We start from the raw sequence: 25,224 nt of genomic DNA, 5'->3' as shown, positions 1-25,224 counted from the left end.
TCTGCCCACAAGAAACTCTTGGAACTCATAAATCCCCTCATATTTAAAGGGTGATGGATAAAGTGCGCTCTGATTCCGGCAGTTTAACCCATTAAATGCCACTGTGAATAGCGACATCTAATGTGTTTGACAGAGGGAGGGAGCTCCCTCTTCTACCCCATCGGCGCCCCCCCCCCTCCCCGGAGGCATGGCCTAATAGATTGCGAAGTATATACTATATAGTAGTATATACTAATTATACCAAAGCATTATATATGCGATCAGCAGATCGCATAGTGAAGTCCCCTGGTGGGACTAATAAAAAAAAATGTAAAGCAGTTAAATAAAGTTTGTGAAAAAAAAAAAAATTTACAGTCAAAATCAAATGAAACTTTTTATGCCCAAAAAGTGGTTTTATTCAGTAAAAGTGACAAAACAAATAACACATACACATATATGGTATCCCCGCGATCATAACAACTTGAGCAATAAAATGAACCCATTAATTAAACCGCCGGATGAACTTCGTCCAAAAAAAAACGCAAAAAATAACGGCAAAACTCTCTTTTCTCCCATTCCCCCCCATAAAAAATTAAATAAGAGTTAATCTATAGGTTCTATGTACTCCAAAATAGTACTAATGAAAACGACACATTGGCTCGCAAAAATCAAGCCAACATACGGCCACATCGACGGAAAAATAAAAAAATTACGGCTTTTGGAATGCGGCGATGCAAAAATAAGTAATTTTCTTCTAAAAGGGTTTTTATTGTGCAAACGTAGGAAAACATATAAAACCTTTACATATTTGATATCCCCGTAATCGTGCCGACCCATAGAATAAAGTTAACATGTTATTTACGCTACATAGTAAACGGCGTAAATTTATAACTTGAAAATCAATGCTGGAATAGCTGCTTATTTTCAATTATCTCCTAAAATAAAGTTAATAAAAGTTAATCGATATATTATAAGCATCTAAAAATGGCACAATTACAAAATACAACTCGTCCCGCAAAAAACAAGCCCTTATACGGCTATGTCGACGGAATAAAAAAAAAGTTACGACTCTTGGAATCCGACCGTGAAAAAACAAAAAATAATCCTTGGTCATTAACGTGCAAAATGGCCTGGCCTTAAGGGGTTAAATAAATAAGTAAACCACAAAAAATGGCACGTTTACTGTGGTAGTTTTCTAAAGATGGGCTAATTTTCAAGGGTATGTTCCAAATTCACATCAACAATTGACATACTGCAGAATGAAACTCCGTTCAGAATGTGAATTTCTGACCACACTTTCTGTGGGTTTAACCCCTCCCGACATTTGTCGTATGGATACGTCATGGAAACTGGTGCTTCCCGCATTTTGCCATATCCATACGACAAATTGTGGAATGCGGTGCCACCATCTTCTAGCCGACACCCTGGGGTAATGGCGAGGACCGATGTTTAAATGCAGCTGTCAAAAGCGATCGCTGCATTTAAGTTGTTTGCAGCTCATCGGAACCCCTGCAATAACATTGCAGGGGTTCCGGTGGCTTCAATGGCAACAGGAGGCCTAATACTGGCCTCCCGGTATGCCTAACACGGGAGCCTTACAGGACCCGCCCGGCGGCGAAGCCTGAAAAGCTCCCGTAGCCGACTGCAAGATGTCGCTGGCTCAGGAGCTGAACCGGCGTAATCAGCGGTGGATGTCAGCTCTATGTTACAGCTGACATCCACCTGTAATGGCAGGAACTGGAGCTAGCTCCGATCCCTGCCATTAGCCCCTTAGATACAGCGATCGGAAACGATGGCTGCATCTTAGAGGTTGCTTGCAGATCGCCAGCCATGCAATCAGGGCTGGCGACTGCTGCTATGGCAACAGGAGACCTAACAATGTCCTCCTGCTCTGGCATTACGGAAGCCGAATAGGCCCCGCCGGGAGGCGAAGCCTAATCGGCTTGCTGTTAGTGAATGACTAACAGATCTAATACATTGCACTAAATAGGTAGCGCAATGTTTATATAAAAAAATAACAATCTGAGAGTTGGACCTTCAAGTCTCCTAGTGGGACTTGAAAGAAAGTGTAAAAAAGTTTTAAAACATATAAGAAAAGTTTCAAGTAATAAAATAAAACACAATCGCCCTTTTCACTTATCAAGTCCTTTATTATTGAAAAAAAGAAACAAACCAAACATGTTTGGTATCGCCGTGTCCGTAATGGCCTGAACTATAAAAATATTGTGTTATTTATTCCACGCGGTGAACGGCGTAAAAAACTATACCAGAATTTCTGGTTTTTGGTCACTTCGCCCTACAAATATCGGAATAAAAAGTGATGAAAAGTCGCATGTATCCGAAAATGGTACCTATATAAACTATAGCTCGGCTCTCAAAAACAAGCCCTCATACAACTCAGTCGACAAAAAAATGTAAACGTTATGGTTCTCAAAACTTGGTGACAGAAAAAACTCATTTTTGCAAAAAGTTGTAAAACATAAAAAAGTGCTATAAATTAGGTATCGCCGGAATCGTACTGACCCGCAGAATGAAGTTAAAATGTAGTTTATAACGCATGGTGGACGCTGTATAAAAAACCCCTAAAAAAAACGATGCTGGAATTGCAGTTTTTTGGTCACCTTGCCTCCCAAAAAATAGGATAAAAAGTGATCAAAAAGTCGCATGTACCCCAAAATGGTACCAATAACAACTACAGCTCGTCACGCAAAAAAACATCCCTCATACCACTACGTCTATGAAAAAAGAAAATTAGTTAAGACTTCCATAAATCAGGAAGTAAAAAATACGCAGTTGTGCAGGCCCGAGGGGAACATTTCTTCTGTTTCAAGAGGTGAATTATCAAGGCCCAAAAATTAGGGAACCAGGAAGGGGAGGGCCTAAACATATCTTCTGGACAACACTTTCCCAGCAAAATTCCCCAAACTGCAAAGGTGCGAAGTGTGGACCAGAAGTGGGGGATAAGGAAGGACATTTATCAGTGCGACACTGGCCTGTGCAGAAGGGATTGTGTCACAGTGTAACACACATCTATGGATTATTTTACTGTTTTTTTTAACCCAATTATTATACCACATGACTATGCCCCTGATGTACTCTGCCAAGCTTACATATGCCCCCACATTATAAATGGAAACACCAGCAATACTCAAACAAAATTACTACAAAGCATATCCACACTCCAAAAGCCAAATGGTGTTCCCTTCCCTCTGAGCCCTACAGTGTGCCCAAACAGCTGTTTACTTCCATATATATGTCATCGCCATACCCGGGAGAATCCTTTTAACAATTTTTGGGATGTGTGTCTCCAGTGGCATAAGCTGGGCACAACCTATTTGCCACTGAAATTGCATATCTAGGGAAAACTTGACAATTTTACTTTGCACCATCTGCAGCGCAATCATTTATGGAAAAGTCCTGTAGGGTGAAAATGCTCACTACACCCCTTAATAAATGCCTTGAGGGTGTAGTTTCCAACATGGGGTCACTTCTCAGGGCTTTCTTGTATTATTTCACATCAGAGTCTCTGCAATTGTGAACCAATACTTTGTAAATCGCCAAATTAGGCCTCAATTTTACATGGTACTCTTTCACTCCTGAGCCCTATCAAATGTCCAGGCAAAAGATTAGGGCCACATGTAGGGTGTTTCTAAAATCAGGAAACACAGCATAATAATTCGAGAGCTGTCTTGTTATGGCGGCACAAGCTGGGCACCACATATTGGCATATATATGGAGAAAATCCCATTTTCTCTCTGCAACATCGAGTGCACACTAATTTCTGCAAAACACCTGCGGGGTTAACATGCCCACTACACCCCTAGGTGAATACCTTGAGGGGTGTAGTTTCCAAAATGCGGTCACTTCTGGGGGGTTTCCACTGTTTTGGTCCCACATGGGCTTTGCAAATGTGACATAGCGACCAGAAACCAATCCAGCGAAATCTGCATTCCAAAAGCCAAATGGCGCTCCTTCTCTTCTGAGCCCTACTCTGTGCCCAAAGCAGTTTATGACCACATATGGGGTATTGCCGTACTCGGGAGAAATTGCTTTACAAATGCTGGGGTGCATTTTCTTCCTTATTCCTTGTAAGTATTACAAATTTCTATGTTTTTTCAGAAAATAATTATTTTTCCTTTATTTGTTGAGAAAATGAAAATCAATCGTTGAGCTAAATCTACGTCTTATTGAAGAAAAGGGATTGTTTTTATTTTCACTGCCCAATTCTTATACATTCTATGAAACACCTGTGGGGTCAAAATGCTCACTACACCACTAGATCATTTCCTCAAGGGATGTAGTTTCCTAAATGGAGTTACTTTTTGGGCGTTTTCATTGTTTTGTCCCCTCAGGTGATTTGTAAATGTGACATGGCCTCCGCAAACCATTCCTGCTAAATGTGATCTCCAAAAGCCAAGTAGTGCTCTTTCCTTTCTGAGCCCTGCCGTGTGTTTTACTCAGGAGAAATTGCTTTACAAATGTTGCTTTTTCCCCTTTAGTCCTTCTGGAAATTAAAAAAAAATTAGCTAAACCTACATTTTCTTTGAAAAAAATGTAGATTTTCATTTTTATGGCCTACTTCCTATAATTTCTGCAATAAACTTTTGGGATCAAAATGCTCACTATACCCCTAGATAATTTCCTTGAGATGTGTAGTTTCCCAAATGGGGTCACTTTTGGGGGATTTCCACATTTTTGGCACCTCAAGAGCCCTTCAAACCTGACATGGTACCTAAAATATATTCTAATAAAAAGAAGGCCCCAAAATCCTCCAGGTGCTCCTTTGCTTCTGAGGCCGGTGCTTCAGTACATTACCACACTAGAGCCACATGTGGGATATCCGCAGAACCTGGGCAATAAATATTGAGTTGCATTTCTCTGGTAAAACTTTCTGTGTTACAAAAAAAATTGATTAAAAATGAATTTCTGCAAAAAAAAATGACATTTGGAAATTTCACCTCTACATGCTTTAATTCATGTAAAACGTCTAAAAGGTTAAAAAAAGCTTTCTAAATGCTGTCTTGAATACTTTGAGGGGTGAAGTTTTTAAATTGGGACTTATTGGGGGTTTCTAATATATAAGACCCTCAAAGCCACTTCACAACTGAACTGGTCCGTGAACAAATAGCCTTTTGAAATTTTCTTGAGAAATTGCTGCTAAAGTTCTACGTTTTGTAACGTCCTAGAAAAATAAAATGATGTTCAAAAAACGATGTCAATCTAAAGTAGACATATGGTGATGTTAATTAGAAAACATTTTGTGTGGTATAACTGCCTGTCTTACAAGCAGATACATTTAAATTTATAAAAATGCTAATTTTCTTAATTTTTCGCAAAATTTTTGTGTTTTTCCACAATTAAATACTCAATGTATCGAGCAAATTTTGCCAGTAACATAAAGTCCAATGTGTCACGAGAAAACAATCTCAGAATCGCTTGGATAGGTAAAAAGCATTCCGAAGTTATTACCATATAAAGTGAAACATGTCAGATTTGAAAAATGTGGCTCTGTCAGGAAGGTCAAAAGCGGCCAAAGAGGGAAAGGGTTAAAACTCTTTGTGTGGATTAGATTTGTTTAATCTCATGTACCTTGCTGCTACTGTAAACACTGCAGAATTTCTGGACGGAAAATCTGGTCAAATTCTGCTGTGTTTACGTTACTTGGGAACATAGCCTTAGATGGATAGTGTTGGGCTGATTGTAGAATTAATTTGCTATAGACTTTTATACGACTATTTTTTTTCAGTAGTTCACAGCTCTGTACATTATGTCTGTTTAGGGATGCTTTGTTACCTCTGAGAATATAGTGCATGTTAGAACGTTTTTAACATTTCACCAAATGTAGATTTGTTTGTTGTATTTTTAAAATAAGGTGTAATAATTACTGCTGGATTTCCATTGTTAAGTATTTTATAGTCCAGGCTAGATTTTATTTACTTAAAGGGTAACTAAATGTTTGACAAACTTCTGACATGTCATAGTGACATGTCAGAAGTTTTGATTGGTGGGGGTCCGAGCCCTGAGACCCCCACCAATCGCTAAAACGAAGCGGCGGAACCGCTCGTGTGAGTGCTCAGCCACTTCGTGTCTGTTCGGCTTTTTCCGGAAAGCCGATGTATCGGAGGACGGGCTCATAGACTTTCTATTGAGTCCGTACTCTGATACACTGATTTCAGGAAAAAGCCGAACAGACACGAAGTGGCTGAGCACTCACACGAGCACTTCCGCCGCTTCGTTTTAGCGATTGGTGGGGGTCTCAGTGCTCGGACCCCCACCAATCAAAACTTCTGACATGTCATTATGACATGTCAGAAGTTTGTCAAATGTTTAGTTACCCTTTAATGGTAATGATTTTAAAAGCTGATGGAATGGAATTGTAAAGTGTATGTTCAGCTTAGAACATCCCTTTTTTACAGTTTATATAATATAAAACGTTCATTACTTTTTAGATCCAAAGTAACAGCCTGTGTTAAATTCTAGAGCCGCATTCACCATTCTGCCTGTCATTGGAAACGATAAACAATCTTACTCAAACACACTTTAAAGGGGTTGTCCACTACCGGATAGCTGATGACCCATCCACCAGAGCACTTATTAGCAAACGTGCTGCAGGATAAGTTCACGTGTGCTAGAACACTCCTCTCTGACGCTGCACACACAGCCAGAGAGGAGCAGGTCAAAAGGAGGAGCAGAGCGGCCTGTGATTTAAAAGGTGAGGCTAACAGAGCGCCGCTTACATTACTCAGCCTCCTGCCCCCACTAATTTAAAAGTGATCGTCCGACAGCAAAGGGCTCTGTGGGGGAGAATAATCCCCCCCCCCCATACAGCCCTCAGTAGCTACTATACTGCAGGGGGGGGGGGGGGGTCTGAGCATCTGACTGCAGAGGGCTCTGTGGGGGGGGGGATTAATTTCCCCATAGATCCCTCAGCAGTTAGACACTCAGACAGTAACTACTGAGTGCTCTATGGGGGGATTCTCCCCCACAGAGCCCTCTGCTGTCAGCATGACACTCATACACCCCCCCCCCCTTTGCAGTATAATCCCACCCCCAGCATCAGCCGATCACTTTTAAATTAGTGGGGGCAGGAAGCTGAGCGCATGATAATCCTTCCACATAGAGCCCTTAGCAGTCAGTAGCTCAGACCCCTCCTTGTAGTATAATTTCCCCTATAGAGCCCTCAATATTATACTGCAAGGGGGAGGTTTGTCTAACTGCTTCAACTGAGTCTAAACTTTTAAAAAATTCTGAGACACTTCAGTGACATGTCAAAAGTTTTGATCGATGGGGGTCTGAGCACTGAGACCCCATTGAGCACTAAAACGAAGCCGCAGAAGTGCTCAGGTGAGTTTTGCTTCGCTTCTGATCGGCTCTTCCCAGAAAGCCAACCAGTTGGTGTACGGTCTCATAGACTTTCTATTGAGCTCATACACGGCTCCTAGAAAAGCCCATCAGAAACTAAACAGCTCAGCGCTCACCCAAGCAGCTCTGCCTCTTTGATTTATCGATCGGTGAGGGTCTCAGTGCTTGGACCCCCACTGACAAAAACTTCTAACATGTCACTATGCCATCTCAGAAGTTTTTTAAAAGTTTAGTTCCCATTTAAAGGAAAGGTATTGTGTTATATTAGGAGTCCCTGTGTTAGCTTTTTCTGGCACACAGGGCCTCCCATTATCTATTAATATTTCTGGTGCATCTCTAGGTCCTGTACGCCACAATAGAAATTAGAGTTTATTGATGTCTAGATTCTATTGCGGCACAGCAGAGAAGGAAGAAGACAGAAGACTGCTATGGGTGAGTATACGTTTTTTTAATTTTTCAAATTGCTTATTTTGCAGGTTCCACTGGACCGTTTGGACTACGTTGAAGATTCGTTGGACTACTTCGATGATTTACGCTTTATTTATTTTTTTCTTTATAAAATGGTCAAGGAGGTTTGTGTGGGGGAGTTTTTATTTTAGTCCAAAAATGTTTTATGCCTGTATGTTTTTAGTGCTTTACCACCATTTTTATGCCTGTATTTTTTTTAGCACTTTATTACCATCTTAGTAATGGCAGTTGTCTGTTTGACGACGTCGATTACTAAAGCAGGACTTAGCACTAGCCAGTAAAAAGGTTAACATAAGCCCCCCATTATTACTTCGGTACCCACTGCCTCCAGGGCACATGATTTACACATAGGTGCATGGCTCGTTACAGTATGTGTATCAGAGCTGTGTCTTCCAATGATTTCAGCAACTGTGTGTTCATCACGTGACTATGGACAGGATTTTATACCCTGAGAGTTAACAATGAATATTCCTACTCTATAACAAGAAGCAGAGATCTTGAAAACATTAATACAGAAAGTAGATTGGGAAATTTGCTAAAAAACTAAAGAACGCTTTAACGACATGTCACGTACTAGTACGTGACAGCCATTAGGGTATGTTCACACGTAGTCAACCAAAACGTCTGAAAATCCAGAGCTGTTTTCAAGGGAAAACAGACCCTGCTTTTCAGACGTTTTTTTTACCAACTCGCAATTTTCGCTGCGTTTTCACGCCGTTTTCGCGGCGTTTTTTACGTCCGTTTTTGGAGCTGTTTTCATTGGAGTCTATGAGAAAACAGCTCCAAAAACGTCTGAAAGAAGTGTCCTGCACTTCTTTTGACGAGGCTGTATTTTTACGAGTCGTCGTTTGACAGCTGTCAAACGACGACTTGTAAATAACAGGTCGTCTGCACAGTACGTCCGCAAACCCATTCAAATGAATGGGCAGATGTTTGCCGACGTATTGGAGCCGTATTTTCAGACGTAAAACGAGGCATAATACGCCTCGTATACGTCTGAAATTTGGCCGTGTGAACATACCCTTAAGGGGAAGTATGGAGTGGGCTCACAGGTTGAGCTTGCTCCATACTCAGTGGGTGACGGCTGTGTTATAAAAGCCGACACCTCACTGTAAGGGGGGATTCACACGAGCGTGATTTGGCAGCGTGTAGACCGCGTGGTTTTCGCGCGGCACGCAATGCCCTATAGAAGTCTATGGGGCAGTACACACAGTCCGTGTATTTTGCGCAGCGTTTGTTCGCTGCGCAAAATACGCGACAGGTTCAATAACTCTGCGTATTTCACGCATCACGCACCCATTGAAGTCAATGGGTGCGTGAAAACCAGGCAGGTCGCACGGAAGCTCTTCCGTGCGAACTGCGTGTTTGCGCAACAGCTGTCAAAAGGATGAATGGAAACAGAAAAGCACCACGTGCTTTTCTGTTTCCAAGCATCCAAACAGAGTGTCTTTGCGAGGAGCGAACCCCGACAACCAAAGCTAACTTCACCGGGTTCGGCCAAACTCGTTTTGGCCGAACCCGGCAAAAAAAATTCCGGTCCGCGACGTCGGAGGACATTCACTGTGCATGGTGCTGAAAGAGTTAAACTGTTTCAGCACCATGGACAGTGACTTGCGATCCCAAAATACATGAACCTGTAAAAAAAAAAACGAAGTTCTAACTTACCGATTACTCCTGTCTCCTTCCTGCAGTCCGACCTCCCGGGATGACACTTCAGTTCAAGTGACAGCTCCAGCCAATCACAGGCCAAGCACAGGCTGCAGCCAATCACAGGCTGCAGCGGTCACTTGGACTGCCGCGTCATCCAGGGAGGTGGGGCCCGATGTCAAGAGAGGCGCGTCACCAAGGACGCGTCACCAAGGAAGCGTCACCAAGGACGCGTCACCAAGGCAACGGCCGGGAAGTTCTCGGTAAGTAGGAACTTTATCTTTTTTTTTTACAGGTTTTTCGCTGTTGTGTTCGGCATTCACTGTCGAGGGTGCTGAAAGATTTAGCTCTTTCAGCACCTTGGACAGTGACGGGCGTCGACAAGCCTCATCTCTATGATGCCGGCTGCGCGAAAATCACGCAGCCGCGCATCAGACACGCATGACACACGCAGCTGTCAAATGTTTTTTGCGCTCGCAAAACGCCGCGTTGTTTGCGCGCGCAAAAACGCAACGCTCGTGTGAATCTGCACTAACAGGCGGAATCAAAGATCACTTTGATTCCACTTGTTTAACACCTTAAATGCCGCTGTCTATCGCGACCGCAGCATTTAAATTGTAAGAATCAGGGGGGTGCCCCCTCCGAACACACCATCGCGCCCCCCAGGACGCAACCGGCTGGTGACAATGGTTGTCATAGCTGCCTGGGCGACTAATAATGGCCCCCAGGTCTGCCATCTATGTACTATGAAGCCCTGCCTTTGAAGCCAAGGCTTCAAAAGAGACTTTCAGAATCACGATATACTGCAAAACATTAGTGTTGCAGTATATCATGCAAGCGATCCAACAAGTTTTTCCCCTAAAGAAATGTTTAAAAAAAATAAAAAGTTAACATAACTGGTATCGCCGCATTCGTAAAAGTCCGAGCTATCTCAATATAACATTGTTTAACCCGCTCGGTGAACGCCGTAAAAATAAATAAATATCTAAAACATTCAAATTGCTGCTGTTTTTAGGTCACCTTATCTCTCCAAAAAAATAGAATAAAAAGTGATCAGAAAGTCGCATGTACCCCAAAACAGTATCGGTGAAAACTACAGCTCATCCCCCAAAATTTAAGCCCTCCCACCACTAAATTGATGGAAAAATAAAAAGTTATAGTTCTCAGAATATGGCGACAAAACATTTTTTTTTTTTAGCAAATGGTTTTATTTTTTCAGAAGTGGTAAAACATAAAACAAAACATATGAATTTGATATCGCCGTAATCGTATAAACCTGTAGAATAAGGTGAATATGTTGTTTTTACCGCCTGATGGACTAAAAAAAATGGCGTAATCTATGTTTTTTGCCCATTTCACCCCACACATATTTATTTTTTCAGCATCCCAGTAAATTCGGCGGTACAAGAAATGGTGCCATGAAAAACTACAACTTGTCCTGCAAAAAACAAGCCCTCATATGGCTATGTCGACAAAGAAATAAAAAAAATTATGGCTTTTGGAATGCGGGGAGGAAAAATCGAAAATGAAAGAACTCAAATCGAGCGTGTCCTTAAGGGGGTTAATTACACTTTCCTGCAGTTAAAAGCTGACCACCTCAGCATGAGCAACTATAAAACGGATTAAGGGTAAAGCGACAGGCTGCGCTCACGGTGCGTTTATGTTGCGTTTTTAAACTGCAGCAAGTCATTTTTCAATAGAAGTCAATGGTGAAATTTGTGTTATGGACAGACTGCTGCTATTATATTGCAATGTGTTTTTTGTGCAGTTAACTGCATCTTCATAATGTCTGACCGCATGCAGTTAATGACTGCGCTGCCAATGTTCTTGCTGAACTGCTTGCGTTTTTGCTAGCAGTTCTGCAATGCATTGTAATGAACTATATACAGGAAGCACCTAACAAACTTCAACACGGGTGAAAACTATGTCCATCAATTATTTCCTTTAAAAACGCAACAGAACTGCAGCATTACAGAGGCAAAAACGCATGCAGTTGACTGCATGCGGTTTTCAAACGCAACAAAACCGCAGCAAAACCATGTCAACGACGCACCGTGTGGCCTTACCCTAAATGTTCAGTATGTAAATACACAAATCATTTAATTTAGCATAGTATAACAACTTATATTTAGCTACAGGTAATAAAAAGGAATAATACAGGTAATAAAAAAGTCGACTACGCTATTGCTTCCGGCAAAACGATGGATCCGGTGCACAAAGGAGACAAACGGAAACCAGGGGCACCGGCTCCGTCCCCATTGAAATCAAAGGTGATGGAGACTGAAACCTCTGGTTTGTTTCTGCTCAGGGTCCCGTTTTGATGGAAACCTCCGCCGGAAAGTCAGAATTGGACCCCAACGCAGATGTGAACAGAGCCTTAAAAATACACCCTGATGAGCAGGTCAATTAGATCTGTCTTATGGCTATTTGTGTGAGGACATGCATGCTCATGGGCTTCGCCTAGGCACTTTCGTAGCTGGGAGATTATTATAAATGAATTCTGAATCTAAGGGTATGTGCACACGTAGTGTTTTCAGGCATATTTCGGGGCATTTACGCCTCAAAATATGTTTGAAAAAACGGAAGCAGCACATCTACAAACATCTCAATGGGAAATACGGCGTTCTGTTCCGACGGGGCATTTTTTTACGTCTCATTTTTAAAAAACGGCGCGTAAAAAGACACCCGTGAAAAAGAAGTGCATGTCACTTGTTGAGCTGTTATTGGAGCCGTTTTTCATTGACTCTATAGAAAATCAGCTCCAAAAACGGCCATAAAAAATACAGCGAAAAACGTGAGTTGCTAAAAAACGGCTGAAAATCAGGAGCTGTTTTCCCTTGAAAACAGCTCCGTATTTTCAGATGTTTTTTTAGTAAGCGTGTGAACATACCCTAAAGTGTGAGAGACTACAGACATAGGTGGAGTTTTATAAGGCTGGGTTCACACGACCATGTTACGTCCGTAATGTACGGAACGTATTTCGGCCGGAAGACCCGGACCGAACACTGTGCAGGGAGCCGGGCTCCTAGCATCATAGTGATGTACGACGCTAGGAGTCCCTGCCTCTGCGTGGAACTACTGTCCCGTACTGTAATCATGATTACAGTACGGGACAGTTGTCCTGCAGCGAGGCAGGGACTCCTAGCATCGTACATCACTATGATGCTAGGAGCCCGGCTCCCTGCACTGTGTTCGGTCCGGGTCTTCCGGCCGAAATACGTTCCGTATATTACGGATGTAACATGGTCGTGTGAACCCAGCCTAAGAACTGATCCAATGAATAAGTGGAGTAGTAGCCCATTGTAACCAATCGGATTTAAGCTTTCATTTTTCAGATGCTATTTTGAAAATGAAAGAAGCCGGTTGATTTGTTGCTATGGGCAACTGCTCCACTTTTTCTTTGCACCAGTTTTGATTAATCGCCACAGATTCTAAGTATTATAAAGCATGAAATAATAGGCCTTGTATGCTAACAAGTACACAGTTGAAAACTTAATTTTTTTCCAAACCAAGACTGCATTGGAGTTTTTTGCAGGCAGAAAATTCTGCCCCAAAGTTCCGTTTGGAATTTTGAGGCAGATTTTGATGTCAATGGCAGGTCAGAGACGTAAACGCCCGAAGATAGGGCATGTCGCTTCTTTTTCCCGCGAGACGGTTCTTCCGCTCGTGGGGAAAAAACGCCTCCGCCTCCCATTGAAATCAATGGGAGGAATTTTCGGACGCGGTTTCCGATGCGGTTTCCTTGTCAAAAAATTTGTCAAAAAACTCACTGTGAACTGAAAGGGTGACCAAAATAGATATTTGCAACCAGTACTTATCTGGTCTTCTGGTGAACATTTAAATGAATTTTGGTGCAACCATGTTGATCTATAGGTTGGGCTATTTGAAGTTGTACTATTAGTCTGGTATAGAACGTATCACAGCTAGGGTATGTTCACACGGCTTAGCAAAATACGTCTGAAAATATGGAGCTGTTTTCAGCCGAAAACAGCTCCTTTGTAGCAAGTCGCGTTTTTTTACGGATGTTATTAGAGCTGTTTTTCGAGTCAATGAAAAACAGCTCCAAAAACGTCCCAAGAAGTGACATGCACTTCTGTTTCACGGGCGTCTTTTTACACACCGTATTTTGACAGCAACACGTAAAAAAACACCTTGTGGGAACAGAACATCGTAAATGCCATTGCAATCAATGGGCAGATGTTTGTAGGCATAATGGAGCCATTTTTTCAGGCGTCATTCGAGGCGTAAAACGCCCGAATTACGTCTGAAAACAGTGCGTGTGAACATACCCCTAGAAGAACTGAGATTCATCCATTCGCTGTAAACCTAGTCTGTTAGATCATGAGCTTGCAGCCAAACTATAGTCTAACTAGTGGTCTTCAACCTGTGTCTTTCCAGCTGTTGCAAAACTGCAAATCCCAGCATGCCCTGAGTGCCTGTTGGAGTTGCTGGGAGTGCATAGGTAGGTTGGGTGTTGTTAGCAACTACTGGAAAGTCACAGGTTAAAGAGGCTTTATCACCACATTATAAGTGCCCTATCTTCTACATAATGTGATCAGCGCTGTAATGTAGATTACAGCAGTGTTTTTTATTATGACCTATTTTTGATTTATGCTAATGATTTTCTTAATGCCCAACTGGGCGTGTTTTTACTTTTTGACCAAGTGGGTGTTGTGGAGAGAAGTGTATGATGCTGACCAATCAGCGTCATACACTTCTCTCCATTCATTTATCAGCACATAGTGATCTTGCTAGATCATGATGTGCAGTCACATACATCACATCAGCTGATGCTCTGCTTGGGGACTCCAGTACTGCTGCCAACGTCACTGCCCATATATGGACAGTGACAGTGAAGTTGGCAGCAAGTGCTGGAGTCCCCGGGCAGAGCATCAGCTGATGCTCTGCTCGGGAACTCCAGCTATAGGAAACCCCTGAAGTCACTGACCAAATGTCGGGAGCAGTGCTGGAGTACCTCTGCTCGGGGACTCCAGCAATAGGCAATGTGACAGCCCCTTGCGGTCATGCCATTGATAACACGCCGACACGAACAGCACAGGAAGCATGCCCTCAGTCACGTGGGGCCGTGTCAGCGCGTCATCAATATTAGAAAAGCTCCAGCACTTCTGGAAACAATTCACCGGGTTTGAATGGCACCATTTAGTACCGAATTTTTAATTAAAGTACATTAGTAAGTGACATCTTTTAAAAAAAATATGAATGCAAAGCAACTATTAGGGTATGTTCACACGGCCTATTTACGGACGTAAATCGGGCGTTTTTGCCCCGAAATACGCCCGAAAATAGCGCCTCAATAGCGCTGACAAACATCTGCCCATTGAAAGCAATGGGCAGACGTTTGTCTGTTCACACGAGGCGTATATTTACGCGCCGCTGTCAAAAGACGGCGCGTAAATAGACGCCCGCGTCAAAGAAGTGACCTGTCACTTCTTTGGCCGTAATTGGAGCCGCTATTCATTGACTCCAATGAATAGCAGCGCTAATTACGGCCGTAATTGACGCGCCGTTCAAGCGCCTGCACATGCCGGTACGGCTGAATTTACGGGGATGTTTTCAGGCTGAAACATCCCCGTAATTTCAGCCGTTACGGACCCCCGCCGTGTGAACATACCCTTAAACATTTTTGGTCCCCAGATAATCCCTTTAATTGACCACTACAAAACTGCATTTACTGTACTGTGGATATTGACGTTAAATGAGCACTGGTGGTATACAGCATTAATTGGACACTGAATGGCAGCATTAATTGATAAATAATTTTATGGGGGTATTAATAGAGTACTATATTGGAGTTTTATCTGGGCCCTTGGGCGACACAGACTTAGTGGGTAAATTACAGAGGCAGTAAAATGGCAGAAAACATCACTTTGTTCCCCCATATAGAAGTTAGACCCTGTTTATGCCCCCATAAAGAAAGTTAGGTGCCCAGATTGTACCCCCATAAATTTAGTGCCCACTGTAGATAGTGTCACACAGCCCCCTCCCTGGAAGTGGCACACAGCCCCTCCTCCCTGGGAGTGCCACACAGCCCCTCCTTCCTGGGAGTGCCACACAGCCCCCCTCCCTGGTAGTGCACACAGACCCCCCCCTCCCAGGTAATTCCACACAGCCCCCCTCCCTGTAGGTAGCGACTTTGGGGCTCACTCTAGGAGTGGAATCCCCAACCAGAGTATTGCCGACTCTCTGGCTGGGGATTCCGCTTCAGGAGGAGCCCCTAAGGTCTCTATCCATATATGGACAGTGATGTCGGGGGCTTCCCCAAAGATGGAGTCCCGGGCAGAGCTGCTTCTAGCGCTCTGCCTGGGACCCCTTCTCTCCTCCTGGCGTCACTGTCCATATATGGACAGTAATGTCAGGGGCAATCCCAGAGCCAAAGTCCCGGGCAGAGAGCTAATAGCACTCTGCCTGGGACACTGCACTGCTCCTGCACTGCTCTGCTTCATATGGCAGTGGACAGTAATGTCAAGGGCTTCCCCAGAGACGGAGTACCGGAGCAGAGCCACTTCTAGTGCTCCGCATGGGCCTCCTTCTCCCCTCCTGGCATCCAAATATACACAGTGATGTCAGGGGCAACCCCAGAGTTGAAGTCCCGGGCAGAGCGCTAGTAAAGTCTCTGCTCCAGTACTCCGGCTCTGGGGAAGCCCCTGACATCACTGTCCATATACGCATAGTGACGTCAGGGGCAATCCCAGAGCCAAAGTCCCATGCAGAGCGCTACTAGCACTCTGCCTGGGACAATGCTCTGCTCCTGACATCACTGTCCATATATGGACTGTGATGTCAGGGGAAACCTCAGAGCCGGAGTCCCGGAGCAGAGCGCTAGTATAGGCTCTGAAGCAGAGAACAAAGATTGGATCTAGCGCTGATATGGATAAAAAGGAGACTTCTTCCAAGTTTTATTTGAGTGTTTAAAAACAAAATCGGCAGGATAATTTCCTGGTACAGAGGGAGGGTCAATTGAATGAATAGCCTACGCGTTTCAGACGCTTGCTGCGTCCTTACTCATGGCTTATGCTCTTAAGCCATGAGTAAGGACGCAGCAAGCGTTTGAAACGCGTAGGCTATTCATTCCATTGACCCTCCCTCTGTACCAGGAAATTATCCTGCCGATTTTGTTTTTAAACACTCAAATAAAACTTGGAAGAAGTTTCCTTTTTATCCATATTAACGCTGGATCCAATCTTTGTTCTCTGCTTCTACTCCATGCCGTGTGCCGACACGAGGACCCGAGCGCTATAAGCAGTACAAGTCTACATACACGGTGAGCTGGAGGATTCCTCCTTTTCTCTTCCTTCAGTATAGGCTCTGCTCTGGAACTCTGGGGAAGCCCCTGACATCACTGTTCATACGTGGACAGTGGCTTGCCCAGAGGCGGAGTCCCAGAGCAGAGCCGCTTCTAGCATTTTGCCTGGCAGGCTGTAGCCGAGTAAACGGCAGAATAGCCGTCGGCAAAACACTGGCTGGGGATTCCAATCCTGGAGGAGCCATGCAGCGACACTACCCGGCGGCAGAGTGGGCCCCCCAAAGGGTAGTGGGCGCCGGTACTTGCCCGGGTTCGCCGGGTGCTGACGACGGTCATGCCCATATTGACTGACAACTTTCTCTTGTGTTGCTTCTTACGCCTATTGTATTTCATTATTTGTGATTTATTTATGCATGAATTTGCACTAAGTGTAATATCCTGCCAGTTGAGAACATTTGCTGTGGAACGTAGGTTATGGGGAACTTGATTCAAATTTCTTTGACGAGGATTTACTAGGCTTAGAAAGGTTGAGAAACACTGGTCCAAAGGATTCCCCGATAAATAATGACTGACAGGCACAGAATTACTTTTTGGCCTTTGCGTTTGTGTTATATTTTTATTGTGTTCACACCTAATATGGTTCATAATATGGATAATGGCCAATACTGAACCATACTATATATTTGCATGTTTGCAACTGTAGAAGCACCATGCATATAAGTAACATTAACCATGCAAGCTACTGTTTTCCCCGTTTCTTATACAAGGTTGACTTTACATCCCACTGATAAACTGTTGTTGATGTAACATACTTGTAGATTGAAAGCTCCTGGGCTAAACTCTTCCTTAATTCGTCCATCTCTTTATTCTGATGCTGCTGCAGCTGGACTGAAATCTTAATCTCACTCCTCCTGTCTTCTAGTTCTTGCTGCTGTTCCTGGATGGAGCGTGAGAGAATTTTTAGACATTATATCCAACCAATGTTTTATCCAAATCCCCCACCCGCATAGTAAATGTACAGCATATAAATCCATTGTTAAATCCTCACGTGATTGTAATATTGCATTTAGTACATGAACGGCTCTGAGAAAATACAGCTCTTGGATTCTGTTAAAAATAGTTTTATTAGACTGTTCTCTCCACACAGCTATGAATAGACTTGGCAAGAAATACTTTTTTCAGGTATGTGTCGGCACCTAATTAAAGAGGGAATATAAGGAGTCAATACTTGGGCTCTCCCGTGTCATTTGGGCTGAACCCACGTATTGCCTGCCCAATGCAAAGGGTGAGTGGGCAAAGGGTGAGGATAAAGGGAAGTCTTTCAGATCTCTGCTCATGAGTAAAAATGTCTTATAAATAGGTTATTCCTCCATGAGCGTTCAAGATGGAAGCAGTTAGTATCAATATCAGGTGTGAAAGACATTTAACCACGTTGCAAGTCATATTTGAAGTTATCCATTGTAAGAAATGCTCAAGTAAGTTCAAAAACGGGGCAAGACATAAACCAAACTTTAGTTTAGCTTCAGTTACAACATACAACTTCGGTGCTCCCATCTGAAATTTGAATATCTTGCTGTAGGAAAAGCAGGCGCTTCTGTATCCTAGGCAAAAGTATGACGCCGGACTCCTCTCCTTCAAAGATCCTATTATTAATAGGAGATGGAAGCTTCTGGAATCATAGATACCTATGATACAGGATACCAGGCACTCTCGGTGGCACATTTAAACTTTGGGCTGGAGCTACACTTTACAACACCATTAAACGCCAATCTTAGACTGAAGCCCGCAGGAGTAAGATGCGGCTAATTTATTAAGAGGCGCGCACCTCTTAATAAATTTTTCGCATCTTCTGCTTTCTGTGCACCAGAAGGGGAAAACTACACGCTGACATAATTTGCGCTAAGATTTACTCTATTTTCTGGCGTAAATTATTGTGTGTGGCTTGCGGTGGCGCGTACTCTTCTGCTAAGCTCTGCCCACTTTTTAAAAAGTGCAGTGGGTGGCGGAAACCAATAAAAAGTCACAAATTGTTGCACAAATATGGCATGTGCCATAATTTGCTACTTTTTAAAGTCAGAAAACTTTATAATATAACTGTATACAATTGGCTATAGGCATTTTACAACTGGCTACTAATCAAAGTAGGCTAAGTTGTGTGCAAAGACCGTTAATAAAAAAAAACCGTTTAATTATATAGAATGATGTATTTGTATATGCAGCTGCTTGTTTAGTAGTTCTTTTTTATACAATGGCAGAGATTGCAGATATACATTGCCATCAGTATGCATTTATTTACTGCTGTATAGTTGAATACAATCTGTTGTGTGTCAATTGCTAGTTCGGGATGGGTAGAGGCTGTAGTGTTTTTTACTGAGTTTGCAGCACTTCAGAAAAATGTCCACCCCAATGATCACTACTTTATCTCACATATCTACAGTTCTCAGAACCCACAAAAACATTTACACTATGTTCACACTTGCATTTTGGCTTTTGTACATAATGAAAATCAAGCCGCTGTGCCGGATCCGTCGTATGATGGACCCAATTGACTTACAATGAGTTTGGTCAGGATGTCCATCGTTTTGATGGGAAGAATAGTGCTGCATGCAGCGCAATTTTTCCTGTTAAATCTGATGGAAATTTGGATGGAGGTTCAGAGCCTACAAAGCAAATGTGAACAGAGGCTTACATATATGAATTATATTAGTAGCTCTTTTACAAGATGAACATTTATGAAATCTGTCCTTGACTCCATCCATACCCTGTATAGCAGCACTTCTTCTTCCCTCTTCTTCTTCATGAGATTAATTTGCTCTTGTAGACTGCATTTCTGAGCCTGCAGTTGGCAGGCTTCTCCTTGGAGTGGCCTTATTTCCCCTCTTAGTTTTCGCAACTCTTCCTGCGCCTTTCTTAGGGCTTGCGTCCCTCTTTCAGCACACTCCAAGCGTTGAAGAAGTTTGGGCTCATAATGGTCTTGGAGGGTACTGTGTTGTTCCTCAGTCAGGCTTTGCAGGTCTGCAGAGAGCCGTCTTCTTTCCTGCAGTTCACGTGAGATTCGCCTGCGTTGTGGAGCTCTAACTCGCTGCTCTTCCCCCTGTCTCTGTTGAGTAAAGGTATTCCGCAGTTGGGAAATCTCCTCTGTCAACCGAGCTGCAACAGTCTCTAGTTCCTTGTGTTCTGCTGTTTTCTGAGCTAATTCCTGACGCCGATTTTCAAGCTGGTATTGGCAAGCTACACATTCTTTAGTCACTCGGAACAATCTGCGACGTATTCCTCGTATCTCTTCCTGCAAAGTGTCCCTCTCCAGTTCTGTCTGAGCCTTCTGTCCATATGCCTGCACTATTTCCTCATGTGCCTGTTGTACAGCTTCCAATGAGGGCTCCTGAAGTATGGCCAGCTCTCGTATGAGCTCATTTCGTTCCCTTTCCAAGTCTTCCACAGCTGCGATACAATACTGGAACCTTACCCCTATGTCCTCCAGGGACAAAAGTTCCGGAGTGACTGGTGAAGGGGGACTAGGCACAGCAAGTACCCTAAAGAGACAGGAACCACCTTATGTAAATAAAACTGACAAATTTGTGTTTTTAGGAATGGATATATATACACATATATAATATATTACGCTCATAAAATCCCCCTATCCCAAGTAGGAATCTCAACCAAAATGATCATAAGAAATACAAGCTAATGCACCCCCGCCAAATTGGTAGATATGGCATATATAAAAACAACTCCACCAAATACATGCCCCTTATATACCACAAACAAATGTATATGGTGTATAGTAGTATCTATAGCAGGCACTTGGGAGCACCGGATACATGCTTGTTTGTTTCATTTTTCCTTTTTTTTTTTTTTAACTGAGGAAACATAAATTAAGTGGTAGAAGCCGTATCTTTGCCTCTTAAAGAAATACATATAGAAAAACCCAAAGAGGTTGTGTGAATTATACATAGGTACTGGTAGTGGAGGCGGGGGGAAATCTGCAGTGGAATCTCAAAAAGACACAGCTAAATCAGTTACATGAATCATCAGCAAATAGAGCATATTTCTGCAGTAATGCAGTGTAGTTTTCAACTTTCGTTTTTCTCTGCGGATGTAGTGTTTTACATTGATTGTAACAAACTTTATGTGCGCCAGCGGATTTGCATAAATTTTTACGACGTTTCTGCTGTGCAAACGCTGTACAAAATGCAACAAAACTCAACTTGTGGAATTTAGGCTTCCCTTTCTATGGCTCAAACACGCAGCATCTTCGCTTGTAATACACGGCATCGACATGCTACGGATTAGAACGCCGCAGAACACTTTCCACGCGACTTTTCTGTATTTTCTTTCTGCAGCATGTGGCTGACATTTGCAGAAATCTCATCCACTTTGCTGCTACTGTAAATGCTATGAAATTTTCACACAGAATTCGGTTGCGCAAATTCTGCAGCGTATCCTGCCTGTGGGAACATAGCCTAAGTTTCCAAATATTGTGGGTATATAAACGCCACAATTGCAGTTATGCAGTGATGTTAAAATTGTTCTGCTTTATGTAGCAACTAGACTCAAAAATCAGCTTGGCCAGTACTGTTTTAGAGAGATTCCCATTGAATCCAAAAATAATTATTTTTTTCTTGGTCTAAATTCCCTCAAAAACTGAACTTATTCCGGTGTGACGTCAGCTAACCCCACTTGTGTCCCATGAATCCGTTTAGGACTCCTTAACCCTACAAAGTCAATATTTTGTAAGGAGAAGAACTTTACCAATGACCAGTGTAAAGACCCTTCCAAGCAACTCTTTTTCCTAGACCCCTTTGAGAGGGACATGCAGGTTGATGAGGAGGGAAGGGTATATGGGTTATCTGGTCTAATCCTCAGGTTTTGAGTCCTGCTAAGCTTTAATAATTTTTATTATTCATTTTTCTTACAGTTCAATTTCTGTATGGATACTCAGTTTTCTATATATTCATGTTATACAGAGGAGCCCATAATACTATACATAAGAAGTTATACAGAAAGATGTTGTCACATTTCTTCTCATTCCCATCATTAGAATTTCCTTCTGTGCTTCTTCTTTATGTAGAATCTCATCTTTGTCTGTGCCATTACGTGAACTGTTAGTGCAGCTGTTTATTGGAGACTGTCACACTCCTCAACCCCAGTGGTGCCATTTTATGCGCATCTTTCCATTCTGAGTGTGCATTTGTACAATCCCACCTTACATTGCTCCCCTATGTGGCACTTTTAATAACTTCCGTCTATCCTGCTTCAGTATCATATGTAATTCTACTTTCCTTGCACCTGAACTTCTGGAAAAAAAAAAAAAATCCATTGTTTTCTACTCCTTAACCTGAGGCTGATACTACATCTAGGTGCTATTATATATAAAATCTTACCTCCCTTCTTGTGAGTTTTCTCCTTCCTCCTCCGGAGTGGACATTTCATCTGCACAAACTGACTCCTCTGTTATAAATAAATGGTGCACAAGAGCCTGTGTGTAACGTCCCCGTCCCCCCCCCCTTCAGAGGCAGGGCGAGACTTGTAAGCGGTCACTTTATCTTCCACATGCTTCACACAAAACTTGGGCCCTTAAGTCTAGCTGGGCACGCCTGAGATGACACTGCAGCTCTTTTCCTGGCAGAGCTATAGTTTACCAGGGGTTAATTTGTACTGTGCCAAAAATTTGAGGATTGGCTAATCCAATAGAAATCTGTCAGCGGCAGCCAGCTTGCTTGGTCAGGCCCAGTGAGATGCCTGTTCTAGATGCAAGCACCAGCTGCAGCACCATTTCACATGAGCAGATTTTTTGGTGTAACAGGAAGAAAAATCCAAGCTATTTTAAGGATAAATTATATATGTGCAATGTCAGATGGGGCTTAACATAGAATCATTTATTCTAATCCTTGGTATTAGTAGTAATAATGGTAGGAATAACTGCTATATCACCCAAACACTGTAAAAATCTTTAATCTGCCATCTGATAATACAGAAAGTCTGATAGACTGGTACAACCTGATCTGTAATATCACAAAACCAATACATTTAGAGACACCCCTGTGATTAAACAAATGTCATGGTAGAACATTGTGGTTTAAAGATTTATAATCTTAGAGGTAAATTTTATATACTATGTTATGACAGTCCAATAATCCAGAATATTCGATAATCTGACAGTTCCCAAGGGGAAAAATATTTAAGGCTTCAACAAAAATTAAGTATAAATAATAAATATATTAACAATCTAAGGTAGGGATGTACAACCTTTTCTGGCCCCCACATTGTACGATTATAACACTCCCAAGAATCACAATAAAATTTAAAGGGGTATTTCCATATGAGGCATTTATGGCATGTGTGGGGGTTCCACATCTGGGATTCCCACATATATAGTGAGAATGGGAATTCCCCTTTACTCCAGGAAAGACAGGGTGGCCGCACATGTAAGCAGTTATCTCCTTTGCAATTTATGAGAGTTAGGGTATGTTCACACGGCGGGGGTCCGTAACGGCTGAAATTACGGGGATGTTTCAGCCTGAAAACATCCCCGTAATTTCAGCCGTACCGGCATGTGCAGGCGCTTGAACGCCGCGTCAATTACGGCCGTAATTAGCGCTGCTATTCATTGGAGTCAATGAATAACGGCTCCAATTACGGCCAAAGAAGTGACAGGTCACTTCTTTGACGCGGGCGTCTATTTACGCGCCGTCATTTGACAGCGGCGCGTAAATATACGCCTCGTGTGAACAGATAAACGTCTGCCCATTGCTTTCAATGGGCAGATGTTTGTCAGCGCTATTGAGGCGCTATTTTCAGACGTAATTCGGGGCAAAAACGCCCGAATTACGTCCGTAAATAGGCCGTGTGAACATACCCTTATGGAAATACCTGAGCATGTCATAATGCCCATAAACTACAAAGGAGAGAGCCGCACACATGCACACCCACCTCTCCACCTTGCCTTCTCTCTGGAGTGCCGGACGTGTCCGACATTACTGGCATATCTTGTGGATATGCCATAAATGTCTCTGGTGGAAATACCCCTTTAAGGAAGCAATATTGGTAAAGTCGATGTAATGGTTTGCACAAGTCATAACACAGTAAGGCCCCGTTCACACAGAGTTTTTTTGCAGGCAGAAGAAATCTGCCTCAGAATTCCATCAGGAAATTTGAGGCAGATTTTGAACTGCCTGCATGTATTTTTCTGCGTTTTTTCAGTGAGTTTTGCGCCTGCGGCCATTAAAGCTAATGCAAGGACTGTGGGAAAAAAACAGTGAAAAACACTCAGAAACTAGCGCTGTAGACTTTTTCTGGTCAGAGGCAAGAAAGGAAATTTTGCTTTTTTTTCCACGAGTGGCCAAAAGCCGCACGGGAAAAAAACCACCTCTGTTGCCCATTGAAATCAATGGAGGGTGATTTTAACCGTTTTTTTGGTGCTGATTCCTACGCAATTTCTGTGTGTGAACTGACCCTGGCAGTTTTATCTGCTTAAAATAGAACTTATGAATTCCGGTTCCGGCCCCGGCATGTAGAGATGCACGCCTGAGAGCGCTCCTGCCTCCGTTCCACATATCTCCCTGTCAGACCGTACTTACGTCCTCTGGAGAAGCACAGATCATCCAGCCATCTTCCGGGCGCAGTACCCGTTCGACCGGTGAGTGCATGGACAGATTTGTCTCAGTAATGGGGAAATCCAAGACGCAAAGCAAATCAGGCCGCGTGGCTGAACAACTGCCCAATATGGCGGACGGGCCTGTCCCGCCTAGTGTCTTGCCTGAACATTCGGAGCTCAGCTCCTCACAAGTACGGGGCATGGGCGACACATCCTGTGTCATTGATTACAAGCAACTGGCGTTACAGGTGGCACAGTTAATTACCCCAGATTTGCAGGAATCTCTGTCTAAAACGATAGAAACCTCATTATCGCACCTGCATACCTCGGTGACACAGCATGAGGAACGTCTAGATAAGCTGGAAACGGCGATTCAGGATATGGATTCTGGACTTGAGGAGGTACAGCAACTTGTACGAGATACACGGTTGGAGAACAAGAAACTGTGGGAGCGGGTAGAAGATCTAGAGAACCGCTCTCGGCGGAATAATCTGCGCATCGTCGGCTTACCAGAATCGGTGCCAGCTAAAGATCTGAGACGTCTATGTGAGCTGGATCTGCCGGCAGCTTTGGGCATTCACCATCCATGCAGGGTGGAAAGAGCACATAGAATTGGAGCTGATCTGCGTGCGGCAAAGTCAGATAATCGTAGCGATGTGAATACAATGAGAGATCGCCCGAGGCAAGTAATTGTAAAGTACCTAGATTACTCTGACAAGATGTCTGTGCTCAAATCCTTCAAGAACAGAAAAGATGGATTAGATTACAAAGGCCATCGTATCCTCATCTTTGGAGACTTCTCGGCGGAAGTTACTAAGAAAAGGCAAGCATTCTCTCAAATTTGCTCAGATTTATACAAACGCCAGATGAAATTTGCTTTACTGTACCCTGCGGTTTTAAAAGTTTT

General features: G+C 43.1%; 1 protein-coding gene across 1 annotated transcript in view; it reads right to left on the bottom strand.

Annotated features, from left to right (window-relative positions):
- Positions 1-22,312, bottom strand: part of LOC142741081 (syncoilin-like) — a 28,993-nt gene extending 6,681 nt beyond the window's left edge. Inside the window, exons 1-3 of the mRNA XM_075850479.1 lie at positions 22,105-22,312; positions 19,482-20,253; positions 17,533-17,657 (exon numbers count right to left, since the gene is read on the bottom strand). Coding sequence (XP_075706594.1) covers positions 17,533-17,657; positions 19,482-20,253; positions 22,105-22,148 — 941 coding nt within the window. The 5' untranslated portion in view covers positions 22,149-22,312. The remainder of the gene's footprint in view (positions 1-17,532; positions 17,658-19,481; positions 20,254-22,104) is intronic.
- Between the last annotated feature and the right edge of the window lie 2,912 nt (positions 22,313-25,224).

This window comes from Rhinoderma darwinii, chromosome 2 (genome assembly GCF_050947455.1).
Source record: "Rhinoderma darwinii isolate aRhiDar2 chromosome 2, aRhiDar2.hap1, whole genome shotgun sequence".
Classification (NCBI taxonomy): Eukaryota; Metazoa; Chordata; class Amphibia; order Anura; family Rhinodermatidae; genus Rhinoderma; species Rhinoderma darwinii.
The sequence above is the reverse complement of the archived record's forward strand: the minus strand, read 5'-3'. Positions and strand labels throughout refer to the sequence as shown.